The 23313-nt window shown below is 40.2% G+C and overlaps 1 protein-coding gene across 1 annotated transcript in view; it reads right to left on the bottom strand.

The window, feature by feature from the left end:
• The window catches only part of sin3b (SIN3 transcription regulator family member B), a 67984-nt gene extending 44966 nt beyond the window's left edge, over nucleotides 1-23018 (bottom strand). Inside the window, exons 1-3 of the mRNA XM_061976271.2 lie at nucleotides 22519-23018; nucleotides 17298-17404; nucleotides 838-991 (exon numbers count right to left, since the gene is read on the bottom strand). Of these exons, the coding sequence (XP_061832255.2) occupies nucleotides 838-991; nucleotides 17298-17404; nucleotides 22519-22629 (372 nt within the window). The 5' untranslated portion in view covers nucleotides 22630-23018. The remainder of the gene's footprint in view (nucleotides 1-837; nucleotides 992-17297; nucleotides 17405-22518) is intronic.
• Between the last annotated feature and the right edge of the window lie 295 nt (nucleotides 23019-23313).

Here is a 23313-nt window from a genome sequence, read left to right as displayed (position 1 = left end):
GACAGTAGTGATGATAACGTCAAATGGAGGAGAAAAAAAGTTCCTCCTTTCTGTCTAATACCACATGAAAGTGGTTGTTTTTTGGCATCTTATTTGTCCAGCTTCCATATTCCTTTTTATACACTTTACAAGAAATACATTGGCGGCAAACTCCGTGGCTTGCTAGCTTGTTTGCGCTGGCTTTCGGAGACTCTTATTTTGAAAGCGCAGGTGCGATGGAGCGGCCCTTTTATTGTGAAGACAGGAACTGTGCAGTCAGTCTTTAGGCTTTTGACGGGATGTACGGTTGAAATAAAAATGGGTCTTTTTTCCTTCACACTTTTGATTGATTGATTGGAACTTTTATTAGTAGATTGCACAGTACAGTACATATTCCGTACAATTGACCACTAAATGGTAACACCCCAATAAGTTTTTCAACTTGTTTAAGTCAGGTCATGTGACCCCTGGCTCTGTTTGATTGGTCCAACGTCACCAGTGACTGCATCTGATTGGTGGAACGGAGTGAACGTCACCAGTGACTGTATTTGTTGAAACGCAGGCACTATGAAGGTCTGTCTGACAGACCAAAACAAACAAAGCGTGCATTAACAGATCGATAAAAATTAGTAGCGAGTAGCGAGCTGAATGTAGATTAAAGTAGCGGAGTAAAAGTAGCGTTTCTTCTCTATAAATATACTCAAGTAAAAGTAAAAGTATGTTGCATTAAAACTACTCTTAGAAGTACAATTTATCCCAAAAGTTACTCAAGTAGATGTAACGGAGTAAATGTAGCGCGTTACTACCCACCTCTGATAATGAGGGAAGGTCTATTTGGTCTGCCAGACTGTGACTTACCTGTGTGGAAAATGGCGACTGGAGGAAGGCTATTCCATTCTTTGGGACTTCTATCCGATAGCCGGGTGGTAGGAAGGCATTGAAGCCCAAGACGAGGTCGGGGTGCCCGTGGAAAAGTTGTGACACTCTGTTTATTACTCCCGGAGTGTCAATGCTACAAAAGAAATCAGACAAAAAAAAGAGGATATGGTTAAGCACACCACTAACAAACTGCAGCAGTGTTTCCCATACATTAATCACAAATACATTTGGACAGCCACTTGTTCGCCCTCGCTCATAAACACATCATAGCGCACCTGGTCTGCCAGAGAATAAGAAGACGTAGCAAGTAGTGTTGTCTCGATCCCAATATTTCGGTATTGTTTCCCGGCACCAAAATGTATTTTGATACTTTTCAAAAAAAAAGGGGAACACAAAAAAATTAATTGCTTTAACAGAAAATCTAATTTAATGTTTCTTATTGCAATTAAAAAACTATTTTGGCATTAAATAACAGCACACTGGACAACTTCTCTTTTAGTAGTGAGTAAGCATACGGGTGACTAATTTGGCTGCGAACACATTATGCAGTAACACATTGTCTTCTATTATTTTGTCAAAATTATGAGGGACAAGCAGTAGAAAATTGACGGAAGGATTATTAATCCACTTGTTCATTTAATGTTAATATCTGGTTACCGTATTTTCCGCACTATTAGCCGCACCTAAAAACCACAAATTTACTCAAAAGCTGACAGTGCGGCTTATAACCCGGTGCGCTTTATATATGGATTAATATTAAGATTCATTTTCATAAAGTTTCGGTCTCGCAACTACGGTAAACAGCCGCCATCTTTTTTCCCCGTAGAAGAGGAAGTGCTTCTTCTTCTACGCAAGCAACCGCCAAGGTAAGCACCCGCCCCCATAGAACAGGAAGCGCTTCTTCTTCTACTGTAAGCAACCACCCGCCCGCGTAGAAGAAGAAGAAGCGCGCGGATATTACGTTTCATTTCCTTTGTGTGTTTACATCTGTAAAGACCACAAAATGGCTCCTACTAAGCGACAGGTTTCCGGTTCATGAAAAGACGCAATCTCTCCATCCGCACACGGACTACTATTTCACAGCAACTGCCTAAAGACTTTCAAGAAAAGCTGGCTACTTTCCGTGCATATTGTAAAAACAAGATAGCTGAAAAAAAGATCCGGCCAGAGAACATTATCAACATGGACGAGGTTCCACTGACTTTTGATATTCCTGTGAACCGCACTGTGGATACAACGGGAGCACGTACGGTGAATATTCGCACCACAGGGAATGAGAAGTCATCCTTCACTGTGGTTCTAGCTTGCCATGCTAATGGCCAGAAACTTCCACCCATGGTGATATTCAAAAGGAAGACCTTGCCAAAAGAGACCTTTCCAGCCGGTGTCATCATAAAAGCTAACTCGAAGGGATGGATGGATGAAGAAAAGATGAGCGAGTGGTTAAGGTAAGTTCACGCGAAGAGGCCGGGTGGCTTTTTTCACGCAGCTCCGTCCATGTTGATATACGACTCCATGCGCGCCCACATCACGCTGGTTTTTAATATATTATTAAAGTTTGACTGACCTATCCGACTGTTTTTTTGACATTCCTTTAGCGCAGTTAGATGCGGCTTATAACACGGGGCGGCTTATAGGTGGACAAAGTTTTGAAATATGCCGTTCATTGAAGGCGCGGCTTATAACCCAGGGCGGCTTATGGTGCGGAAAATACGGTACGTTCTGTTTTAACATGTTCTATCTACACTTCTGTTCAAATGTATTAAACACGTATTCTTCTGTTGTTTGGATACTTTACATTAGTTTTGAGTGATACTACAAATTTGGGCGTTGTTGCGTTTTGGACCAGTTGTTCCTCCCAGGGAATTCAAGTCACAATTCGCTCCCAAGTTCTTTCCGACACTTAAAGCTGAGTTGAAAAACCACCAGAGACAGAATAGGTATTTTGTTGTATATTCTCAAAGCTTTGCCAATATACATTGATTGAGACCAGTCTAACCCTAGAACATTCTATTGCGCCTCCCAAAATGGTCTGTCTTCCCGATCCCACCACCCTCTCTCTCGTCCCATCTCTATAGACAAAACAAATGCTAGTCAAAACACATTCCAAAGAACTCAAGGTTAACACACACAGTATATTTGCTGACAGAGCATCAAGAGAAGAAATGGAAAACACGAGCTGTTTTCAAGTATGACTAAGAAATGAAAGAAGTACAACTTAAATTCGGATATATGTAAATATCTGCCTCCGACAATTCCCCCTTCAGATCTTCTAAAAAGATCTTTATCACTAGTACAACACTTCTAAAATACGCCCCTCTTTGAGCAAGCTAGTAAAAAATGAAAAGCATAGTTACATGGGAGATAAACGGATGGAATCTATGTCAATGTCGTCACTCATACAGGGAAGGAAACTAGCATTTCTCGAAAGTCACCACTTTGCCTGACCCCCTTCAGTGACATAGCAAACCCAGGTTGTTCAGCAAGCCCCTCAACAGCTCAAATATCTGCCTCCGACAGCGTGGATCCGATACCAAGTAGTTACAGGATCATACATTGGTCATACTCAAAGTCCTCATGTGTCCAGGGCAGGGCTGGGCAATTATTTTGACTCGGGGGCCACATTTAAAGCAAAAAATGTGTTTAGGGGCCGGCATATCTATTTTTAGGAACACTAATACAAAACCTCACAATAATGTCTGATTGAATGCTAAAAACGTTATGACAGACCGCCTTAAAAAAATGTAATGGAATTTTAAATTTTTCTATGAAGGATAAAACACTGAATATTGACAAAATATGAACGTCACACCCCCTTTCGATCGACACATTTTATAATGAAGTGAAACGCAACAAACAGTGAAATATGAACGTGAAGGGTACAAAATAAACCCACCTACAATCTGATATATCTGATATATCACTAAGCTTTAGAACTTTGTTGTGAAAATCTCCTTCCGCGCCTGTGGAAACGCTCCCTGCCCACACTGCTGGGTGCTTCGTCTGAGCTGCTGTGACGTAGATTACCATAGTAACTAATTAGATGACCATAGTAACTAATTAGATGACCATAGTCACTGGTATAACATCCATAAGCGCAGATTCCAACCATTGAAAAACTTAGTATAGTTGAAGACTTACGGTCGTTAGAAAACATCACAGCACATCATAATGGCAGCTACACTTTACATCTTAAAGATCTAAAAAAAATGATTTGGGAATGTCCGGCGGGCCAGATTGAAAAGCTTAACGGGCCTTAATTTGCCCAGATCTGGTCCAGGGACATATTTCATGGGTTTAACAACAAAAACACAAATGACAAAATATTTTGTGATTGTAAAAAATAGTAACCATTGCAGAATCGACTATATACGGCTCTTGTACTTGGTATCGTTACTGCCGATGTCTGTATAGATTAGGGATGTCCCGATCCAGGTTTTTGCACTTTCGATCCGATACCGATATTGTTTTTGCATTTCCGATCCGATACCGAAACTGACCGATACCGATACTGACCTATCCGAGCATGTATTAATGTTATTTAGCCTACTTAGTTGTCAGAATCATGTTGAAAAGGGTTTTAGTACTCTTGATAACAACTAGCCAGCTGAATTAGGGGAGTTTGAATAATACACAATGGTTGGTAACAAGAAACTGACCTGTTTATTCAAGGATAAACACAAAATAGACAAAATGATACATGACAAACAGAAATGGCATCATTGAACTAGGGCTGGGCGATATGGCCTTTTTTTAATATTGCCATATTTTAAGGCCATATTGCGATACACAATATATATCTGGATATTTTGCCTTAGCCTTGAATGAACACTTGATGCATATAATCACAGCAGTATGATGATTCTATGTGTTTTGATTGATTGATTGAGACTTTTATTAGTAGGTTGCACAGTGAAGTACATATTCCGTACAATGATATACTGATGCCATGGCGTGGTCAGAAGTTTAAAGAGAAAACACAGGCAGGGCCGCCCCCTGGCTTATTTGGGGCCCTCATTAAAATGTGACCGGAAGACCCCCCCCTACATGACATAATAATTTGCAGACGATTTTCAAGGTAAAAGTTGATTTTCTAGACAAAAATTGATTTTCAAGGTAAAAGTTGATTTTCAAGACAAAAATTGATTTTCAAGGTAAAAGTTTATTTTTAATGTAAAAGTTGATTTTCAAGACAAAAAATGATTTTCAAGACAAAAAATGATTTTCAAGATAAAAGTTGATTTTCATGCAAAAAAATTATTTTCAAGGTAAAAGTTGATTTTTAAGGTAAAAGTTGGTTTTCAAGGGAAAAAAAGATTTTCAAGAAAAAAAAAGCTTTTCAAGGTATAAGTTGATTTTCAAGACAAAAATTTATTTTCAAGGTAAAAGTTGGTTTTGAAGAAAAAAAAAAAATTCATGACAAAAAATGATTTTCAAGGTAAAAGTTGATTTTCAAGACAAAAAAAATATTTTCAAGGTAAAAGTTGATTTTTAAGGTAAAAGTTGATTTTCAAGACAAAAAATGATTTTCAAGGTAAAAGTTGATTTTTAAGGTAAAAGTTGATTTTCAAGACAAAAAATGATTTTCAAGACAAAAAATAATTTTCAAGGTAAAAGTTGATTTTCAAGGCAAAACATGATTTTCAAGGTAAAAGTTGATTTTCAAGACAAAAAATGATTTTCAAGACAAAAAATGATTTTCAAGACAAAAAATGATTTTCAAGATAAAAGTTGATTTTCATGCAAAAAAAATGATTTTCAAGGTAAAAGTTGATTTTCATGCAAAAAAATTGATTTTCAAGGTAAAAGTTGATTTTCAAGACAAAAATTGATTTTCAAGGTAAAAGTTGATTTTTAAGGTAAAAGTTGGTTTTCAAGGGAAAAAAAGATTTTCAAGAAAAAAAATGCTTTTCAAGGTATAAGTTGATTTTCAAGACAGAAATTTATTTTCAAGGTAAAAGTTGGTTTTGAAGAAAAAAAAAATTCATGACAAAAAATGATTTTCAAGGTAAAAGTTGATTTTCAAGACAAAAAAAATATTTTCAAGGTAAAAGTTGATTTTTAAGGTAAAAGTTGATTTTCAAGACAAAAAATGATTTTCAAGGTAAAAGTTGATTTTTAAGGTAAAAGTTGATTTTCAAGACAAAAAAATATTTTCAAGACAAAAAATAATTTTCAAGGTAAAAGTTGATTTTCAAGGCAAAACATGATTTTCAAGGTAAAAGTTGATTTTCAAGACAAAAAATTATTTTCAAGGTCAAATTTGATTTTCATGACAAAATATTTTCAAGATAAAAGTTGATTTTCAAGACAAAAAAAATATTTTCAAGGTAAAAGTTGATTTTTAAGGTACCGTATTTTCCGCACTATAAGGCGCACCTAAAAACCACAATTTTTCTCAAAAGCTGACAGTGCGCCTAATAACCCGGTGCGCTTTATTACGATTCATTTTCATAAAGTTTCGGTCTCGCAACTTCGGTAAACAGCCGCCATCTTTTTTCCCGGTAGAACAGGAAGCGCTTCTTCTTCTACGCAAGCAACCGCCAATGAAAGCACTCGCCCCCATAGAACAGGAAGCGCTTCACCCGCCCCCATAGAACAGGAAGCGCTTCACCCGCCCCCGGAAGAAGAAGAAAAAACGCGCGGATATCACCGTACGTTTCATTTCCTGTTTACATCTGTAAAGACCACAAAATGGCTCCTACAAAACGATCCGGTTCATAAAAAGACGCAATCTCTCCATCCGCACACGGATTACTACCGTATTTCACAGCAACTGAACCGCACTGTGGAACGGGAGCACGTACGGTGAATATTCGCTCCACAGGGAATGAGAAGTCATCCTTCACTGTGGTTCTAGCTTGCCATGCTAACTTCCACCCATCCAAAAGAGACCTTTCCAGCCGGCGTCATCATAAAAGCTAACTCGAAGGGATGGATGGATGAAGAAAAGATGAGCGAGTGGTTAAGGGAAGTTTACGCGAAGAGGCCGGGTGGCTTTTTTCACACAGCTCCGAAGGCGAACACACCTTCACTAAGACGGGCAGATAGCGCCGGTCGACATACGCCAACATCTGCCAGTGGATCGTAAATGCCTGGGCAGATAGTTTCGGTCACAACTGTGGTCCGACCTTTCCGGAAGGCAGGATTCACAGAACTGCTGGACAACAGTGACACTGACTCCGGTGACTTCGACGAGACGGAACCGGCCATTTTGGATCCCGTATTCGCCCAACTTTTCAATTCGGACACCGAAGACGAAGAATTCGAAGGATTTACGAATGAAGAATAACTTCAGAAGGTGAGCGCTATGTTTATTTTGTGTGTTGTGACATTAACGTTCGAGCAACATTATGTTGCTATTGTTCTACACCATTTTGAATTTTACTATGTTTGTGATTGCACATTTGCGTACATTTTGGGACAGAGTTGTTAGAACGCTGGTTTTCAATATATTATTAAAGTTTGACTGAACTATCTGACTGTTTTTTTGACATTCACTTTAGCGCAGCGTTTTTTTGACATTCACTTTAGCGCAGCGTAGGCGCGGCTTTTAGTCCGGGGCGGCTTATTGGTGGACAAAATTATGAAATATGTAATTCATAGAAGGTGCGGCTAATAATCCGGTGCGCCTTATAGTGCGGAAAATACGGTAAAAGTTGATTTTCAAGACAAAAAATGATTTTCAAGGTAAAAGTTGATTTTTAAGGTAAAAGTTGATTTTCAAGACAAAAAATTATTTTCAAGACAAAAAATAATTTTCAAGGTAAAAGTTGATTTTCAAGGCAAAACATAATTTTCAAGGTGAAAGTTGATTTTCAAGACAAAAAATGATTTTCAAGGTAAAAGTTGATTTTCATGAAAAAAAATTATTTTCAAGGTAAAAGTTGATTTTTAAGGTAAAAGTTGGTTTTCAAGGGAAAAAAAGATTTTCAAGAAAAAAAATGCTTTTCAAGGTATAAGTTGATTTTCAAGGAAAAAAATGAAATTAGTTTGTTCCATTTAACAGGATAAACACAAAATAGACAAAATGATACATGACAAACAGAAATGGCATCATTGAACTAGGGCTGGGCGATATGGCCTTTTTTTAATATTGCGATATTTTAAGGCCATATTGCGATACACAATATATATCTCCATATTTTGCCTTAGCCTTGAATGAACACTTGATGCATATAATCACAGCAGTATGATGATTCTATGTGTTTTGATTGATTGATTGAGACTTTTATTAGTAGGTTGCACAGTGAAGTACATATTCCGTACAATTGACCACTAAATGGTAACACCCCAATAAGTTTTTCAACTTGTTTAAGTCGGGGTCCACTTAAATTGATTCATGATACAGATATATACTATCAGATATATACTATCATCATAATACAGTCATCACACAAGATAATCACATTGAATTATTTACATTATTTATAATCCAGGGTGTGGAGGGTAAGTGTCAAAAAGACAGCCAAAAGAGTTTGATATGAGAATAAATCTAAAGTTAAAATATAGGGTAGAAATGCACCCATTTGCAGGAAATGTAGTCTTGATTTTCAAAATGTTCTTTCAAGGCTTGCATGTCTACATTAAAACATTCTTCTTCATACTGCATTAATATATGCTACTTTTAAACTTTCATGCAGAGAAGGAAATCACAGCTAAAAAAATCACTAATTCTTTCATACGGTGTTGATGTGGAAATTTTTGCCTCTGCATTTTGATGGTGTGGACGTGTGGCACCGAATAGAGATAAGCGTCTCGACAGACGTTATAATATTTGAACAATGATGACGAAAACTGTTTTCTCTGTCGTGTCCGTGTGTCGAAAATTGTTATGCGCTTATTTTTTTTTATTTGATTTTGTGCGTGGCATAGATTTGCTATGCGCAGAGGACGCTTAAACAGTGCGCAATTGCACAGGCGAGCACCTTAGAGGGAGCGTTGCTCGCACGGCTGCGCTAGCATCACAGCTAACGTTAGCCATGCTGCTACCTCTCTGCTGCGAGAGGACGTATACGTATGTGACGTATGACGTGACGTGTGTAAGAAGGTGCACTTGCTGTCTGTGAGAGGGAGACACAAGAGCCTGTCGTGTAATGCCAGCAGCTAAAAGCAACTACGTGAGAATCCACAGACCTGTGGATGTGTTGAAGGTGTGCTGGAAAATGCGGAACGGAAATTAGGGAGCAGCAGAAAAGTGGAATGTATTATTTAAATCGGTGCGTTGGAAAACACGGACCGGAGTTTTTTTTTTTAACTGGATCTGGATCGGCATTTTCCCATGCCTTGCCGATAAGCAATTTTTGGCAAATATCGGCAGCCGATCCGATCCAAATATCGGATCGGGACATCCCTAGTATAGATCCACTTATTTGTTTACATTCAGGAGCGCTAACTTGTTATCAGTGAGCTATTGCATCCTCCTTCGGTGTGTAGTGAAGCATGTTTTGCTATTCCTCGTCCTGCAGGGATGATACTTGTAAGAATCGTAGTTTATTTCACGCCATGGAGGTGAGGATTTGTAGCTAAAACACTGTGGATGGGCGTTAGCCGCTAAGACTCTGCAGTGTATTGCTTCACCTTTATCGTTAGTTACAAGTCAAAATACGTCCATTCTCACTCTTCTGTCTCCACGCTGTTGCCGCTCGTAAGTGCTCTGTGTTTGTGTTGACTCACACGTCCCTCTGCTTGTATTACCAAAAATGTCACCACGGTGCGCCATCATGTCCATGGAAAGAAAGTACTGGTATTTTTTAAAGTAACTTGTTTAAATCATTAGTATTGGGTTACATCTTTAGTAGTAAGAGAGATCGGTGCTGACAAATATGCGACTTCATGACTCGGTTTAGCGAGTGTTTTGAGCCCTGGCGACTCGGACATGAGAGAATGCGTCGCTCTTCCTAACGATCACCCAGAAGTATTCCCAGGAGCAGCTTCATTTTGTAGAACTAGAAAAACAATCGCCCGAAGAAGGTTTATGGTAATTACAAACATGATTGTGTAGCTTGTCTTTGTTGCAAGCTTTTTGCAAATGCGTCATTAGCCAATTATGCAAATTTGACGACTTCATCATTACGTTTTACCTTCTGCAAATCTTTTCAAAGGACAATACGACAGAAATTAAACTACTTTAGAGTGGTCAGGGTACAGCTTGTATGGCAGTATAGATTTAATACTCACTGAAAATTAGTCAACACAAAGGCGAAATGGTCTAAATAGCTAAGCAACCAGAGGTGGGTAGAGTAGCCAGAAATTGTACTCAAGTAAGAGTACTGTTACTTTAGAGATTTATTACTCAAGTAAAAGGAAGGAGTAGTCACCCAAATATTTACTTGAGTAAAAGTAAAAAGTATGTTGTGAAAAAACTACTCAAGTACTGAGTAACTGATGAGTAACATACACACACACACACACACACATATATATATATATGTATATATATATACACACACATATATATATATATATATATATATATATTAGAGATGCGCGGATAGGCAATTATTTCATCCGCAACCGCATCAGAAAGTCGTCAACCATCCGCAATCCACCCGATCTAACATTTGATCAGAACCGCATCCGCCCGCATCCGCCCGTTGTTATATATCTAATATAGACGATGCAAGGCATTAGTGAGGTTATAAAGCTTTTGCATGTTAAAGAAAAAAGACTGATCCAATGCAGCACAGACATTCGCGTGCCACGCTGTCACGACCCAGACGCACACCAGTGCGCAATCATATGGGAGCCGCGCTGAGCGCACCTCCAAGCGCGTCTCGCTGCAGGCGACGGCCGGGTATATGGGCCCGACGCTCCAGCGCCATCCATTTTCAGGGCTAGTTGATTCGGCAGGTGGGTTGTTACACACTCCTTAGCGGGTTCCTACTTCCATGGCCACCGTCCTAGCTGCTGTCTATATCAACCAGGGTGAGCTCCAGCCCTTTCGTGAGTGCACTGCGCGCGGAGTGACCCCTGTTACGCGCCCCCGGCAATGGGGGTGGCGGGCAGGTAAGCTGCGCGGGCGGAGCGCGCGGAGTGACCCCTGTTACGAGCCCCCGGCCACGGGGGTGGCGGGCAGGTAAGCTGCTTACCTGCTGCGCGTGACGCCAGCCGCGGCGAAGGCGGACGAGGCGGGGTGTCGGTGCGGTGGGCGCGGTGGTGACCCTGGACGTGCGTCGGGCCCTTCTCGCGGATCGCCTCAGCTACGGCTCCCGGTGGGGCCCTCTCGGGGGAAGGGGCCTCGGTCCCGGACCCCGGCGAGGCGTCCCTTCTCCGCTCCGTAAAAGTGTCCATCTCTTTTTTTTTTTTCTTCTGTTGTGGCATATGCTGCAGGTGCCTGCTCGTTTTTCGTATGTGGGTAACAACATTTAACTATGTATATATATTTCCCAATTGGTTTAACTGCCACCCGCCTGAATCTATTTAAAATCTAATTTTTTTTTATTTCAACCACCCGACCCGACCCGACCCGCGGATAAAATCTAATTTTTTTTTATTTAATCCGCCCGATCCGCGGATAATCCGCGGACTCCGCGGTTGTGCCCGCAAACCGTGCATCTCTAATACACACACATTTATATATATATACATATATATATATATATATATATATATATATATATATATATACACATATATATATATACAGTATATAATTTATATTTATTTATTTTGCCGTTTTTGTTTACATGTTAAAGGTGTTTTAATGAATATACATGCATGTTTAACACATATAGATTCCTTTCTTTCATGAAGACAAGAATATAAGTTGGTGTATTACCTGATTCTGATGACTTGCATTGATTGTAATCAGACAGTAGTGCTGATAGCTTCCACGTTTTCAAATGGAGGAGAAAAAAAGTTCCTCCTTTCTGTCTAATACCACATGAAAGTGGTTGGTTTTTGGCATCTTATTTGTCCAGCTTCCATATTCGTTTTTATACACTTTACAAGAAATACATTGGCGGCAAACTCCGTAGCTTGCTAGCTTGTTTGCGCTGGCTTTCGGAGACTCTTGTTTTGAAAGCGCAGGCGCGATGGAGCGGCACTTTTATTGTGAAGACAGGAACTGTGCAGTCAGTCTTTAGGCTTTTGACGGGATGTACGGTTGAAATAAAAAAGGGTCTTTTTTCCTTCACACTTTTGATTGATTGATTGAAACTTTTATTAGTAGATTGCACAGTACAGTATATATTCCGTACAATTGACCACTAAATGGTAACACCCCAATAAGTTTTTCAACTTGTTTAAGTCAGGTCATGTGACCGCCTGGCTCTGTTTGATTGGTCCAACGTCACCGGTGACTGCATCTGATTGGTGGAACGGAGTGAACGTCACCAGTGACTGTATTTGTTGAAACGCAGGCACTTTGAAGGTCTGTCTGACAGACCAAAACAAACAAAGCGTGCATTAACAGATCGATAAAAATTTGTAGCGAGTAGCGAGCTGAATGTAGATAAAAGTAGCGGAGTAAAAGTAGCGTTTCTTCTCTATAAATATACTCAAGTAAAAGTAAAAGTATGTTGCATTAAAACTACTCTTAGAAGTACAATTTATCCCAAAAGTTACTCAAGTAGATGTAACGGAGTAAATGTAGCGCGTTACTACCCACCTCTGTAAGCAACCCAAGATAACCGTGACAAGCATAATGGTGGCGGCATCATGGTGTGGGGCTGTACGAGTGCTGCGAGCACAGCGGAGCTGTGGTTCATATGAAATTTAACACGTTTTGTGACATTCTAAAGCTCTTTTTGGGAAATTGGGCTGTTCTGCAACATTAATAACGAGCCTAAACACACCTTTGAGAAGACAAGTGCCTTGCTGAGGAAGCTGAAGGTGTGGCCAAGAATGAGCACCTGTGGGGTATCCTCAGGCGGAAGGAAAGTGGATGTCCTTTACAAAGTCATACTTGTCTATGCGTTTTGGCCTCTTGTCCACACGCAAACGCATACAAAATGCACATTTTTGAAAACGCTGGACAGGAGGAAGGGTTTCAAAACTCATCGCCAGAGCGCCTTATAATCCGGTGCGCCCTATGGTCGGGAAAATACGGTACCGTATTTTTCGGACTATAAGTGGCAGTTTTTTTTCATAGTTTGGCCGGGGGTGCGACTTATACTCAGGAGCGACTTATGTGTGAGCGTAAAATATCAAATATTATTTATCTAATTCACGGAAGAGACGAAGCAAAATGTCAGCAATCGTCACTCACACGTCAACCAATAAGAATTTGGCGGGGGAGGGTCATGGCAGAAGTGCATTGTGGGTCATGGGATGCTAACTGCTATATGCTACTGCCATAGCTATTAAAATGGATCATTTCTACATTGGCGGTAACTTATAAAAACGGAGAAGGGCTGAACAAAAAGGGCACCGAAAAGGAAATCATATACTGCAGATTACAAGCTGGACGTAGTGAAATATGCAGCAGAAAACGGCGATCGAGCAGCAGAAAGAAAGGACGCATTCCAGGAGCGACAACGAGGAAGAAGATTTCATGGGATTTAGCGATTAGGAGCGACAGATTGTTTGGTAAACGTATAGCATGTTCTATATGTTATAGTTATTTGAATGACTCTTACCATAATATGTTACGTTAACATACCAGTTGGTTATTTATGCCTCATATAACGTACACTTATTCACCCTGTTGTTCACTATTCTTTATTTATTTTGAATTGCCTTTCTTTCTTTCTTTCTTTAGTTTATTTCGAACATGAACACAATTACATCATAATACATCACACAATTTCATATCATTTCATTTTACATCACGCCCAAAAAGGAGTAGGAAGAAGCAAAGCTTATATAATCCTACCCCTTTCCCACTTCAAAGCGTTTACAAATATATAGAATCATTTACTGACCTTTTTATATAATAAAATAACATCTATGAATTAGTATACAACAGTTTTGTAATATGTAATTAATTAATTAATTCAGTCATTATTAACATACTGAGATGAAGAATATCTTATTTTCAATAAGGTTGAAAGTATTTCTCATAATTCTTCTTTGTTGTACTCTGTAAGCACTATTATTTTGAACAACCTCTTAAACTGGATCATATCAGTACAATTTTTAACTTATTTACTTAATCCATACCTGCCAACTTTTGAAATCAGAAAAACCTAGTCACCTGATTATTAGCATTCAGACAGGTTCAAATGTTTTGGTTCGACCACATCCATATTTTTTGGCGATTTTCGAGTCGGGAAACATTTTCCGAAATAACTGTCCCATGTGATCAGTTTGCCATTGGAAGTCCATGCTCAATTATTGCCTCCGTAAATAAAACTTTGGCATTTATCACATCCAAAGAATCTGTTTGGGCGACGAAAAACGTTGAAAGTTTTCCACTTGTATCTCTAGCAACGGCATTAGACTTGTGTTTTTTTGTCCCAATGTGGTCTTTTACATCGCTAATTCCTCCGTGTCCGATCGAAAAATCTTGTCTGCACAAGGTGCAATTCGCGTAGTTTTCACCCTTTTTGGAACGGATAATTATTCCCGGATAGGCTTTTGAATATTCTCCACGGAATGACTGCAGTTTTCTTTTCGGTTTAAGACTCGTTTGCGATTTTTCTCCGGCTGATTCCATGATCGTTCGCTCGTTTGGAAACAATGTCAACTGGTGCCTCGTGCTTGGCAGCGGTGCTATAAATAGCCTCGCGCATGGCATTCGGAATGGCTCGATAGGAAGTTATGGGAAGCAGTGTCGATTGTCATTGTTGTTACGCGATTTCGTGAATAAAACTTTAAAAAAATATTTTTTTCTTAATTAATGAAAAACCGTATTTTTTATCACTGCAACCGTAACCCGGAATAGGTTGATGAAAACCGTACTAATTACGGGAAAACCGGAGTAGTTGGCAGGTATGTTAATCCATTCCATAATTTAATTCCACATACTGATATGCTAAAAGTTTTAAGTGTTGTACGTGCATATAAATGTTTTAAATTATTTTTTCCTCTAAGGTTATATTTCTCCTCTTTAGTTGAGAAGAATTGTTGTACATTCTTTGGTAGCAGGTTATAGTTTGCTTTGTACATCATTTTAGCTGTTTGCAATTTTACCAAATCACCGAACTTTAATATTTCTGACTTAATAAATAAAGGGTTTGTGTGTTCTCTATATCCAACATGATGTATTATTCTAACTGATCTTTTTTGTAACACGATTAGCGAATGTAGCGCACATTTGTAGTTATTTCCCCATATTTCTGCACAATAACTCAGATATGGTAACACTAGCGAGCAGTAGAGAATATGTAGTGATTTGTGGCCCAGGACATATTTTGCTTTATTCATTATTGAAATGTTTTTTGCCACCTTATGTTGTATGTTTTGTATATGAGATTTCCAGTTCATTTGATCATCTATTAATCTTTCAAATGTCTATTCTTGCTGTTGGCTTTTATCAAATACATTTCCCCCAAAAATGCGACTTTTCCTCCAGTGCGTCTTATACAGGTAAAAGCCAGTAAATTAGAATATTTTGAAAAACTTGATTTATTTCAGTAATTGCATTCAAAAGGTGTAACTTGTACATTATATTTATTCATTGCACACAGACTGATGCATTCAAATGTTTATTTCATTTAATTTTGATGATTTGAAGTGGCAACAAATGAAAATCCAAAATTCCGTGTGTCACAAAATTAGAATATTACTTAAGGCTAATACAAAAAAGGGATTTTTAGAAATGTTGGTCAACTGAAAAGTATGCAAATGAAAAATATGAGCATGTACAATACTCAATACTTGGTTGGAGCTCCTTTTGCCTCAATTACTGCGTTTATGCGGCGTGGCATGGAGTCGATGAGTTTCTGGCACTGCTCAGGTGTTATGAGAGCCCAGGTTGCTCTGATAGTGGCCTTCAACTCTTCTGCGTTTTTGGGTCTGGCATTCTGCATCTTCCTTTTCACAATACCCCACAGATTTTCTATGGGGCTAAGGTCAGGGGAGTTGGCGGGCCAATTTAGAACAGAAATACCATGGTCCGTAAACCAGGCACGGGTAGATTTTGCGCTGTGTGCAGGCGCCAAGTCCTGTTGGAACTTGAAATCTCCATCTCCATAGAGCAGGTCAGCAGCAGGAAGCATGAAGTGCTCTAAAACTTGCTGGTAGACGGCTGCGTTGACCCTGGATCTCAGGAAACAGAGTGGACCGACACCAGCAGATGACATGGCACCCCAAACCATCACCCAACCATGCAAATGTTGCATTTCCTTTGGAAATCGAGGTCCCAGAGTCTGGAGGAAGACAGGGGAGGCACAGGATCCACGTTGCCTGAAGTCTAGTGTAAAGTTTCCACCATCAGTGATGGTTTGGGGTGCCATGTCATCTGCTGGTGTCGGTCCACTCTGTTTCCTGAGATCCAGGGTCAACGCAGCCGTCTACCAGCAAGTTTTAGAGCACTTCATGCTTCCTGCTGCTGACCTGCTCTATGGAGATGGAGATTTCAAGTTCCAACAGGACTTGGCGCCTGCACACAGCGCAAAATCTACCCGTGCCTGGTTTACGGACCATGGTATTTCTGTTCTAAATTGGCCCGCCAACTCCCCTGACCTTAGCCCCATAGAAAATCTGTGGGGTATTGTGAAAAGGAAGATGCAGAATGCCAGACCCAAAAACGCAGAAGAGTTGAAGGCCACTATCAGAGCAACCTGGGCTCTCATAACACCTGAGCAGTGCCAGAAACTCATTGACTCCATGCCACGCCGCATTAACGCAGTAATTGAGGCAAAAGTAGCTCCAACCAAGTATTGAGTATTGTACATGCTCATATTTTTCATTTTCATACTTTTCAGTTGGCCAACATTTCTAAAAATCCCTTTTTTGTATTAGCCTTAAGTAATATTCTAATTTTGTGACACACGGAATTTTGGATTTTCATTTGTTGCCACTTCAAATCATCAAAATTAAATGAAATAAACATTTGAATGCATCAGTCTGTGTGCAATGAATAAATATAATGTACAAGTTACACCTTTTGAATGCAATTACTGAAATAAATCAAGTTTTTCAAAATATTCTAATTTACTGGCTTTTACCTGTATATGTTGTTTCCTTCTTTATTACGCATTTTCGGCCTGTGCGACGTATACTCTGGAGCGACTTAGAATCCGAAAAATACGTACTGTTAAAATGTTGGTGACTGGACTGTTCAGTATCCAGTATTTTTCACTTTTTTTTGCTAAAACAAAAAAAGGAACTGAATCGATTTCAAATCACTGAATTATTTTGGGATCTAAAACTTCAATTATGATTCACATCGCGTCGTTGTTCAAACCCGTATTAGTGTCTCTTGAAAGGGCACGCTATCATAAAAAGGGTTGCGTAATTTTTGTGTGGAAGCCCCCAGTAATGTTAAGCGAGGTGCAATCGCGTGTTTTTAGCTCAAGCATCTGCAACACAGTTAGCACGTAAAGAAATACCTCTGTGACTTGAACTCCTTCATGATGTCGAGGAACTTGTTGTATATGCCGGGGTCGTTGGCGAAGCGGATCTTGACCTGGTCCAGGTATGACAAGGCATCTTCCACCTGCAAGGACAAACATGTGGAGCATGAAAAAGGCTGCATGCAGAGGATGCTGAATCAGCTGTGGTGTCGTTGAAAAGCCTCCACCAGCACACATTCTCAGCTAACCACGTCCATTGTCCCCCAGTTAATAGCTCTGTCAACAAACACTCAACTTAGCAGCTGTGTACTATTAGTAAATACGTCAACAAATGCGTGGGGACCTAAACACGCTCACTGCTCTTTATTGGCCACACATCGGGGCTGGGTGAGAGTAATGCAGTGTTTTTCAACCTTTTTTGAGCCAAGGCACATTTTTTGCGTTGAAAAAATGCGGAGGCACACCACCAGCAGAAATCATTAAAAAACGAAACTCAAAAAGTTGTTGTCGCAATTGTTAAATATGACTTTAAAGCATAACTAAGCATGCATCACTATAGCTCTTGTCTCAAAGTAGGTGTACTGTCAACACCTGTCACATCACACCCTGACTTATTTGGACTTTTTTGCTGTTTTCCTGTGTGTAGTGTTTTACTTCTTGTCTTGCGCTCCTATTTCGGTGGCTTTTTCTCTTTTTTTGGTATTTTCCTGTAGCAGTTTCATGTCTTCCTTTGAGCAATATTTCCCGCATCTACTTTGTTTTAGCAATCAAGAATATTTCAGTTGTTTTTATCCTTCTTCGTGGGGACATTGTTGATTGTCATGTCATGTTCAGATGTACTTTGTGGACACCGTCTTTGCTCCACAGTAAGTCTTTGCTGTCGTCCAGCATTCTGTTTTTGTTTACTTTGTAGCCAGTTCAGTTCACTTATTTGGAGTTTATTGCTGTTTCCCTGTGTGTAGTGAAGTGGTTCTTAACCTTGTTGAAGGTACCGAACCCCACCAGTTTCATATGCGCATTCACCGAACCCTTCTTTAGTGAAAAATAAAATGTTTTTTTTTTCAAATTCAAGACAAAGTTATATGTTTTTGGTAACACTTCAGTATGGGGAACATATTCTAAGTAACAAAGACTTCATTTAGAGTTTTTTGGACACAATATGTTTCCGACTGTAAGAAAGATGACAACAATATGTTTCCGAATGTAAGAAAGATGACAATAATATGTTTCCGACTGTAAGAAAGGTGACAATAACAATATGTTTCCGACTGTAAGAAAGATGACAACAATATGTTTCCGACTGTAAGAAAGATGACAATAACAATGTTTCCGACTGTAAGAAAGATGACAATATGTTTCCGAATGTAAGAAAGATGACAATATGTTCCCGACTGTAAGAAAGATGACAACAATATGTTTCCGACTGTAAGAAAGATGACAGTAATGATATGTTTCCGACTGTAAGAAAGATGGCAATGTTTCCGACTGTAAGAAAGATGACAGTAATGATATGTTTCCGACTGTAAGAAAGATGACAATGTTTCCGACTGTTAGAAAGATTGACAATGACGATGTTTCCGACTGTAAGAAAGATGACGACAATGTTTCCAACTGTAAGATGACAATAATGATGTTTCCGACTGTAAGAAAGATGACAACAATATGTTTCCAACTGTAAGATAGATGACAGTAATGATATGTTTCCGACTGTAAGAAAGATGACAGTAATGATATGTTTCCGACTGTAAGAAAGATGACAATGTTTCCGACTGTAAGAAAGATGACAGTAATATGTTTCCGACTGTAAGAAAGATGACAATGTTTCCGACTGTAAGAAAGATTGACAATGACGATGTTTCCGACTGCAAGAAAGATGACGACAATGTTTCCAACTGTAAGATGACAATAATGATGTTTCCGACTGTAAGAAAGATGACAATAACAATTTTTCAGACTGTAAGAAAGATGACAATGTTGTTTCTAACTGTAAGAAAGATGACAATGATGTTTCCGACTTTAACAAATATGACAATAACAATGTTGCAGACTGTAAGAAAGATAGGGGAACATATTCTAAGTAACAGACTTAATTTAGAATTATATGATTAGGGTTAGAGGGTTAGGAGTTATAATAAGGCCATGCCGAATAAGGTATTAATAAGTACTTAATAATGACTAGTTATGAGCCAATATGTTACTAATTTGCATGTTAATAAGCAACTAATTAATGGTGAATATGTTCCCCATACTAAAGTGTTACCATGTTTTTTTACTGAAGCGTGCATGAACATCACCTTGTTCAAACAACAAAACCAACACAGTGCATAAACTCACAACAAATGACACACCTGCAAATCAGTCTGACTTCTGCTGTTGCCGTGTCCGTAATACGCCGATAGGGAGAAGTTTTTATTTACACGATGAGTCGGGTGTGTCTTGACCTCCGCCGAACCCCTGAGCCCGACTCACCGAACCCCTAGGTTTCCATCAAACCCAGGTTAAGAACCACTGGTGTAGTGTTTTACTTCGTGTCTTGCGCTCCTATTCCTCTTTTTTTGGTATTGTCCCATAGCAGTTTCATGTCTTTAACATTAACGAATCAATGGTGCGGAAGTGGAGGAAGCAACATGATGACCTGAGCCAAGTAAAGAAGACTAAACAGACTTTCCAAAGCGAGATGGCTACAGTTGGAGGACAAACTGGAACAGTGGGTTGTTGAACATAGAGCAGCAAGTAGAAGTGTCAGTACAATCACTATTTGTTTTGTTGACATTCCCTTTAGCGAAGCTCCATCTAATGGATGCATAACGTAACCCCAGCCTCTACTGTAGCGTCTATTCTATGCGCCTTATAATGCGGTGCGCCTTATATATGAACAAAATTTTAAAATAGGCCATTCATTGAAGGTGCGCCTTATAATCCGGTGCGCATTATAGTGCGGAAAATACGGGTAGCTACCGGCCGCCACCTACTGATATGGAAGAGTATTACACGGTTACTCTGCCGAGCTCTCGAGAGCACCGACACTCAACAACAACACATCATTTGCAGACTATAATTACTGGTTTGCAAAAAATATTTTTTACCCCAAATAGGTGAAATTAGATAATCTCCCACGGCACACATTCCCGCATCTACTTAGTTTTTATCCTTCTGCGTGGGGACATTGTCGATTGTCATGTCATGTCCGGATGCACATTGTGGACGCCGTCTTTGCTCCGCAGTAAGTCTTTGCTGTCGTCCAGCATTCCGTTTTTGTTGACTTTGTAGCCAGTTCAGTTTTGTTCTGCATAGGGCAGGGCCGACATCCGGGCAACTGAGCTACATACGGGTTCTTCGAGCCATAGCAACCTGACTGGCGTTGAAAACAAACCGTCGCCATTACTCTTTAACCTGTCGACCTGCGCTGATTAAACCCGTCATTCTGCCTCCAAAATGCCAAAAAACTGTGTTGTTTTTGGTTGTGCAAACCACAACTGGAAACAGGGAAAACCAAGGTCGTATTTTGTTCTGCCAAAGCGTGCTAAAAGCCCACAGAGACGAGACAAATGGCTCGCAGCTTTACACCGGGAAAACGAGGACGGTTCTCACTGGAGTCCCCCAAAATCCCGGGTCGTGTGTTCGGATCACTTCGTTTCTGGTAAATATAAGGAACAAAAATCCACCTTCTTAACCACAACTTGGCTATACCGTCCATGCTAATGTTGAACCCGTTGAATTTTTACTGAATAACGTTCGACAGCTGAAGTTGTTGTTGTTGCACAACAATAACATACGGTATAAAGGCTATTTTCGAAAACCGGTTTCATTTAAATTTGCACTTAACGGTTGGGTTTTTAAAAACCAATAAACCCTATAATTTTCATGTTGCCATTTAATCAACTTTTCAAGACAGTCGTAAAATGCTGTCTGCAAGTCTCCTTTGTTGTAATCAAACATTACTTGTAGTTGTAGCCCTCAAATCTCTCAATAATTTTTCTGCCAAAGCGTGCTAAAAGCCCCACAGAGACGAGACAAATGGCTCGCAGCTTTACACCGGGAAAACGAGGACGCTTCTCACTGGAGTCCCCCAAAATCCCGGGTCGTGTGTTCGGATCACTTCGTTTCTGGTAAATATAAGGAACAAAAATCCACCTTCTTAACCACAACTTGGCTATACCATCTGCTGGAAGGCGGTAAGGGCAGTCGTTTAATCCAACTACAGAACATTTTAACTCGCATCTTAACCTAGCCTCACTGGAAAGACTATTTACATAATCATACGCCATTTAGAACAGTTTAAAATGCCGTGAAACCTCGTTAAATGCCTTTTCTGTCAATGCTGTGTTCGCTGTGAGCTGGTTTGTTTTCAACGAATTCAATATGGCGACCGATTGCTAGGGGATTGGCAGGCGGAAGTGACGTAGGTCCGCCCTCGCCTATAGCCTTCCCTACGCTTCAATGCCGTTTCTTAGGGGCACTTACCTTTTTGTTTATTTTTTTTGTTTCAGCATTAAGTACCTTTTTACCTGCACGCTGCCTCCCGCTGTTTCCGACATCTACAAAGCAATTAGCTACCGGCCGCCACCTACTGATATGGAAGAGTATTACACGGTTACTCGACCGAGCTCTAGACAGCACCAACACTCAACAACAACACATCATTTGCATACTATAATTAGTGGTTTGCAAAAAATATTTTGAACCCAAATAGGTGAAATTAGATGATGTCCTAGTGCCGCGGCACAGTGGTTGGAGTACACAAAGCATTGTCACATATCTCTGCAGGGCTAGTTAGCATTAGCCAGTCAAATGACGACAAGAACTCCTCATAACAACACGTTTTGTCCCCCTCCACACTCGCTTTAGACGTCGCCCATTTTAACCAGCTTGAAGGGTGTAAAGAAGCCAAGTTGGAGCCTCTCTCTCTCGGCTGACGTGCACCACTTTGTTCGGGGTGGCTGCGAGAGGGAAAAAAAGGAACAAGGAGGAACTTCCCACCAGCGAGCTGCTTTTTTTTTTTTTTTTTTTTTTTTTTTTTTTGAGTTTGCTGTGGGCAATGACACGGTAGAAACACAAAGTAGCACCGAGTGGGCTGTCACTTGCAAAAAAATGCACTTTATGTGGTGCTGTCAAGCAGGGAATGACTTTGAATACGCAGGCCGAGCGAGGCTTAGCTCACTCGGCTTTCACTACTCCAACACAGCCGGTGTAATGAAACAAAATGGTTGAGGGCACTTTTTCCTCCCCCTTTTTTCCTCCGCCGTTGTCTCCTTACCTTCAGCTTCTGGAAGTGCTGCTGCTGCACTTGCTTCTGGGTTATAACGTAAGGCTTGTCCGGGATTTGGTTGATTTGCTTGGCCGCGCTGTGCGCCTGGATCTTCGCCATCGAGAGCGGCGTGTGTGAGAGAGTTTAGGCTGCGGTGTAGCTCCGGTGCTCGGCTAGCCGACAAAGCGTCCTCTCGGTCGGGGGAGCCAGCCTGCCAGTCGGGAGCCCAGCGAGCCCTCACTTTAGCCTGGCTCGTCGCTAACGGAACGGCGGGGAAGTGAAGTGGGGCAGCCGGGAGGGCGAGACGAGACGGGGCGGCTTCACTCGACGAGACTTTGGGGGAACATCGTCGAAATGTGCGAGTCGAGACGCATCGGAAGAGAGAGGGGGGACAATGGTTGCCGTTTATCGTGTTTTAAATAACTATCGCCTGTCTCTTTAAATTCGGCGGCAGCTCTGCTTGTCCGCGTCCGGAAGCTTGGAGTCGGATTGAAAAAAAAAAAAAAAAAAAATGGGAGTGAAGAATTGGAGTGCGCATGCGCGACAATGGGAGGAGCCGAGTTTACAAAATAACCCCAGCAGGGGCGATACTGCAAATATGGTATCACCTTGATACCGAGTACATTCTGTACTGTACTGTTTTTTTTTATTGAGGGCCACATTGCTTCTAGCTAGAGATGTCCGATAATATTACCGGCCGATAAATTCTTTAAAATGTAATATCGGAAATTATCGGTATCGTTTTTTTAAATTATTTAATCAACATAAAAAAACACAAGATACACTTACAATTAGTGCACCAAC

The sequence above is a fragment of the Nerophis lumbriciformis genome, linkage group LG14 (assembly GCF_033978685.3).
Source record: "Nerophis lumbriciformis linkage group LG14, RoL_Nlum_v2.1, whole genome shotgun sequence".
NCBI lineage: Eukaryota > Metazoa > Chordata > Actinopteri > Syngnathiformes > Syngnathidae > Nerophis > Nerophis lumbriciformis.
Note: the sequence above shows the minus strand (reverse complement) of the source record. Positions and strands in the feature narration are given on the sequence as shown.